Source organism: Triticum dicoccoides, chromosome 4B (assembly GCF_002162155.2).
Source record: "Triticum dicoccoides isolate Atlit2015 ecotype Zavitan chromosome 4B, WEW_v2.0, whole genome shotgun sequence".
Lineage (NCBI taxonomy): Eukaryota > Viridiplantae > Streptophyta > Magnoliopsida > Poales > Poaceae > Triticum > Triticum dicoccoides.
Genome location: NC_041387.1, coordinates 514,714,411 through 514,719,613, shown reverse-complemented (window position 1 = coordinate 514,719,613; position 5,203 = coordinate 514,714,411). Strand labels below are relative to the sequence as shown.

The 5,203-nt window shown below is 53.3% G+C and overlaps 1 protein-coding gene across 1 annotated transcript; it reads left to right on the top strand.

The window, feature by feature from the left end:
* The first annotated feature begins 1,248 nt into the window (after positions 1-1,248).
* LOC119291185 lies at positions 1,249-4,411 on the top strand. The gene is made up of 7 exons (XM_037569896.1): positions 1,249-1,502; positions 1,600-1,717; positions 2,062-2,150; positions 2,234-2,283; positions 2,375-2,463; positions 3,139-3,272; positions 3,396-4,411. Exons 1-7 carry the CDS (start codon positions 1,392-1,394, stop codon positions 4,161-4,163), a joined length of 1,359 nt encoding a protein of 452 aa, XP_037425793.1. The 5' UTR covers positions 1,249-1,391; the 3' UTR covers positions 4,164-4,411.
* The last annotated feature ends 792 nt before the right edge of the window (positions 4,412-5,203 follow it).

Sequence of the window (5,203 nt, the reverse complement as noted above, 5' to 3'; positions counted from 1 at the left end):
TCCCTCAACCAGGTTTGTCGTCAATACTCCAAAACCAACTAGGGGTGACACTAGATGCACTTACAAGAATATATCATTCATGCTTCCGATGAAATAGTTATCATTTATGTCACGAATATTTGTGATACGGAATACATGGTCGCAATTTCGATAGCAAATTCTATCATGCCCAATGAATGAGTATAGTAAGGGGGTGCACGTCGATAAGGTCAAAAGTTTGGTGGCGCGTTAGTGCAAAACTTAAATGGCATATGTACCATTACATTAAATCATTTTGACGTATAGCCAACGTCTATATTTCAAAATTCGAACGGTAATGTCGTAAGCGGAGCGTCTAGTTAAAGCGTACACGCAACGGCTAGAACGGGTCTATCATTAAATGAATAGATTAAATGACGAACGGCTACAATTTTCGATTTCAAAAATCGAACGCTCCAAGCGCGTGTTGCTAACGCTCTCACGGAGTTTGCTCCTTGTGTTTTGGGATTGACGGCGTCACCGACCGTCAATATCATGTGTGCACAAATTTCGGTCCATCACAAGCCAGTGACAATGTGTAATTACTACACAGAAATATATTATTTTTGTGGTGAAGTACATAGAAAATATTGCCATATTTGAAAATGTAGCATGTTGTAAACCGCAATGGTTGCTCATATTTTCTCATGGTTAAAACTCAGAGGCGCAATGAAGGAGAAAACGGAGGTTAACTAGGGCAATATATAATGTACCCATAAGCCATAACACGAAAATGACGAGGTAATTTAGGCACCTATTATCATGAAGGGAGCAAAAACACTTTTTTTCAGCCGAAAATAGAGCTATAAACCCAGAGATCGACACGGACGTAAAGCACAATCCCATGGTTTATTTAGAGCTATATATAGTAGTGCTCATCATGACATAGATAATGATGAGATTCAATTCTGAAAACATGGAGAAACTCATCCTCAAATCAAAGATATAAAAGCAAAGAAAGGCGTAAAAAGGCGTCTCCCTAATAATCAGACGCACTCAGCTGTCAGTAAGCAGTGTACACGGACAGTTATTCGGTGGCAATCGGCCAAGAATACTACGAGCAAAAGTCGACGACAAACCCACCGGGGGGCGCGCGGGCAAGCAAACAAACGTCCGTCTCCGTCTCCGTCGCCGTTTCACCGTCAGCGCCATTGCCTCGGCCGGGAGCGCCCTTTGGCTTAAACGGCACCTTCGCCCCCGCCCACGGCTTATAATACTCTCCTCCTCCTTGTCTCCTCCCAGTCCCTGCCTTCTCTCCCAGTGTCGTTCTCAGCCTCTCAGGCCACCGCCACCCGCTGTCCTCTCTCCCGTAGTTCGTTCGTTCACACTCGCCCCGTTCCTCCGTGTCCATCTCCTCCCTCTCTCTCGGCGACATGGCGAAGGTCGCTGCCATGGCCATGGAGAAGGTGGACGCCAAGGACCGGGAGAAGATCGAGGCCGTCCGCAAGGTGATGCGCAAGCAGGCGCCGCTCTCCCCCAAGCAGGTATGCACCTTACGTGCCCTCCTCTATCTCTCGGCGGCCATGCCTTCTTCTTGGATCGTTTTCTTGACGCCGGCTGGCTGGGTTGGTCTGCGCTCAGGCGGAGTACTGCAACGACGCGTGCGTGGAGCGGTTCCTCCGGGCCAAGGGTGACAACGTGAAGAAGGCGGCCAAGACCCTGCGGGCCGTCCTGTCGTGGAGGGAGACCATCGGAGCAGGTGCGCTCAGCCCTCCCCTCTCTCTACCTCCCACCTGTTTCCGGCAGCGAGTGTGATTCTCCGGCCTGCTATTTTTTGAAATCCGTGGGGCATGCAGGAAAGGGGCAGCTCATTAATACTTCTACTACATACGGCGCTCAGATGTGCTCTGTTTTTGTTCTGTTCTCGTACCTACGGCACAGTGTATTCTAGTCAGGTTACTGGTAGAAGTGCGTATCGAATTTATTGTGCCGGGCTCTTTGCTTCGCATCCCGTATTCCCGTGTATGTGCAGGCAAAGGACAGTTTGCAACAGTGCGCCCTTGTTGTTGCTATTATGTTTTGACTGTTTGGGCTGTTGGGCAGATCACATCATCGCCGACGAGTTCTCCGGCGAGCTGTCCGAAGGCATGGCCTACGTCGCCGGGCACGACGACGAGAACCGCCCCGTCCTGGTACGCTTACTGCAGTTGGGTATAAATGTTTGGAGCGAGACTGGCTTGGCTCTGACCGTGAGGATTTTTTGTTTTCTTGGCAGATGTTCAAAATCAAGCAGGATGACTACCCGAAGTACCAGCCTCAGAAATCGTAAGCACATACTACTCCTACAAGTGTTTCACTACTTGTTGGATTTTAACTAACAGTGCAGAGCATTGCATTGGTTCTTCTGGCTCTACAGGTTCGTGCGGTTCCTGGTGTTCACGCTGGAGGTGGCGGTGGCGTCCATGAACCGCTTCGTGGACCAGTTCGTGCTCCTCTTCGACGCAAGTAAGCAATCCCTTTTCACTCCCCTCTACCCCGTTCGATCGATCGAAAGGGAAAGGGAAGCAGAGGCAGATAGCGTGCAGTGGTGGTCGCATCGCATCCGTTTGACATTGCCCTGCGACGGACTGCAAGCGGCAGGCAGGCAGGCAGTGCGCACTGACTTAGACGACTGGCACCAGTCATCAGTACGCTCTGAGAGGAGCACATGAATCCCTGGCTGCTCCCAACGACAAACACCTTCTCATGGACGGACGGACGAATGCACGAACTGCACTGCGCCCGTATCGTGCTGCGACCCTGCTCCCGTTGTCTCCCATGCACTTTCTTTTTTCACCCGTTTGTCTTCCGTGTGCTACGTGGGTCAAGCGCGGGCGGGCGGTCCCCGGGCTTGACTCAGTTCGCTTTACCGACCATGATGCCACGCTGCGTGCACAGTTATCGCTACAGTCCGGCCCGGCCCGAGCTGTTTGAGTTTGGGCAGGGTCGGCCGGCTTCCCGCCGGTGCGGTTTGAATCCTGGCGAAAATGATTGGGTTCCGCACTCGCTTTGCCCAGCTGCGTGGAAAGCAAGGGCGGCCGTAGTAGAATCTGCAGCAAAGTAGACTACTGTGTCTGTCTGTATGGTGGTATGGGGACCTGGTCGTTGACGGGACGAATCGGATTTTTGTGATGCTCGCAGGCTTTTTCCGGTCGGCGTCGGCTTTCCTCAACCTCTTGATGGGCACGCTCAAGATCGTCGCCGACTACTACCCCGGCCGCCTCCACCGCGCCTTCGTCATCGACCCGCCATCCCTCTTCTCCGTCATGTGGAAGGTAATAACTAACTGCATTACATGATCCCTCATGATCATGGCATCATTATGCAGCATGTACTCTCTTGTGAGTGGTAAGTGGAATCATGTACGTATGAAAGAACCGTCTTGTGATTTGCAACAGGGAGTGCGCCCGTTCGTGGACCTGGCGCCGGCGACGGCGGTGGTGAGCTCGCTGGACTTCGAGGACTCGCTGGAGGACGCGTCCTTCACGGCCTACCCGCGGACGGCGTCGCTGCGGTTCGAGCCCTCCGTGGCGGCCGTGCTGACGGCGGGGGGGAAGGCGGCCGGCGCCGTGGGCTCCGCCTCGTCGCGCTTCGCCTTCAGCGTGTCGGACAACGCGCTCAAGCCGTGGTACCTCTCCACCACGCCGGCGCCGGGCCCGCGCTACGTCGTGCCGGCCTCCTCCAGCCCATCCCTCGTCGGCGCGTCCCCGCTCTCCGCGCGCTCCTTCTCCTTTGCCTCGCCCGCCGCGCGCTCCACGCCGACACCCGTCCAGCAGCAGCAGCCGCGCGCAGCCCGCGCGCCGCCGACGCCGTCCGCGGCCAAGGGAGGACAGAAGACGCCCTCTCCTCTGCCGCCGCAGCAGCAGCAGCAGTTCCCGCGGACGCCGAGGCCGTCGTTCCTGCAGTCGCCGTTCACGTTCCGCAAGGACGGGCAGGCCAGCCGGGTGGAGCGGGAGCGCGAGTCCTTCCTGCCCTTCCTGCGCTTCTACCGCCGGCCATACGACAAGATAACCTACCGCGCCATGATGCGGCGGCCGCTCGGCGGGCTCATAGCCATCGTCGCCGAGGACTTCAGGCCCATGTCCGCCCAGCAGCCGCTGCGCCGGCACGCCGGAGCGCTCCATCACCAGCACCACCACCATCAGCACCAGCACCAGAGGATCTGAGCCCGTGCGCTGCCCGCCGGATTGAAGATTGAACAACCCAAGCGATCGAGCGTCTTCGATCTCCATACAGCTTACAACATAATCCAATGCTACATCTTGCTAAGTCAATAATCTTTTGGCAACATTTTCTCCCCGGGTACTTAGTATTTACTCCTACCGCCTATGATATGATACCTTCTGAATCGAGCCATTGTAAGATAACAGCCCTGAAATTGTGAGTAAAATCGATCCCTTTCTTTCTGCTCCCACCGCTTGTTTGTTCCTCCGTGTGATTTGATAGATTGCTAGTAAATACTCCCTCCGTAAACTAATATGAGAGTGTTTAGAATACTAAAATAGTGATCTAAACACTCTTATATTAGTTTACAGAGGGAGTATTTACCAATTTTCACTCTTACGTTCTTGGTAACAAACTTTTCACCAACTTTTTACTCTTACGTTCGGGGCGGACGTCTGCATGGTTGGTCAAACGGTGCCATGAGCCAACACATTTGGAGGAAGAAACTGATGAACGGGTGCCATGCATGACTCCCTGCTAGCTTAGTCAGGCTGTGATGGCATGCCACACCGTGGCCGTTGAAATTTTTGAAACGCCGAGACGAAAGCAACACGGAGAGTGAGGACGGGTTCTTCCTTTTCCGTCTTTTACAGTGACGCTGTCGGCCACCTCGGTAAGCTTCACCATTAAGCACAACACAAGTATGATTGCATGGAGCCTGCCTGTCTGCTTACATCGTATGTATACATACGTACGTACGTACGCGTCCGAGTTCCAAATTCCAATACCTTTCGATTTGTTTTCTCCTGCTGCATGCGTAAGTTGGTTTTACTTTGAGAAGATGAGCAGCGTACGCAGGGTTGACGAACGCTTTAAGCCTTTTTCCCGCAAGAGCTTACAAAAAGCATTAAAGCAGACCATGGAACTGAACAACGGAGCGCATCATTTTTTTGCCCCGGCCGTAGACCGCTGAATTTTGAAGTTCAAACTTTAAACTTTAAACTGGTAGTATAAGCATTGCGGTAGCCGGCGTGACGAGCAG

Coding starts and splice junctions, on each gene's coding strand:
- LOC119291185 (XM_037569896.1), top strand. CDS start 1,392: ATGGCGAAGGTCGCTGCCATGGCCATGGAGAAGGTGGACGCCAAGGAC. Junction 1,718..2,061: donor GAGGGAGACCATCGGAGCAG/GTGCGCTCAGCC, acceptor GCTGTTGGGCAG/ATCACATCATCGCCGACGAG. Junction 3,273..3,395: donor TCTTCTCCGTCATGTGGAAG/GTAATAACTAAC, acceptor GATTTGCAACAG/GGAGTGCGCCCGTTCGTGGA.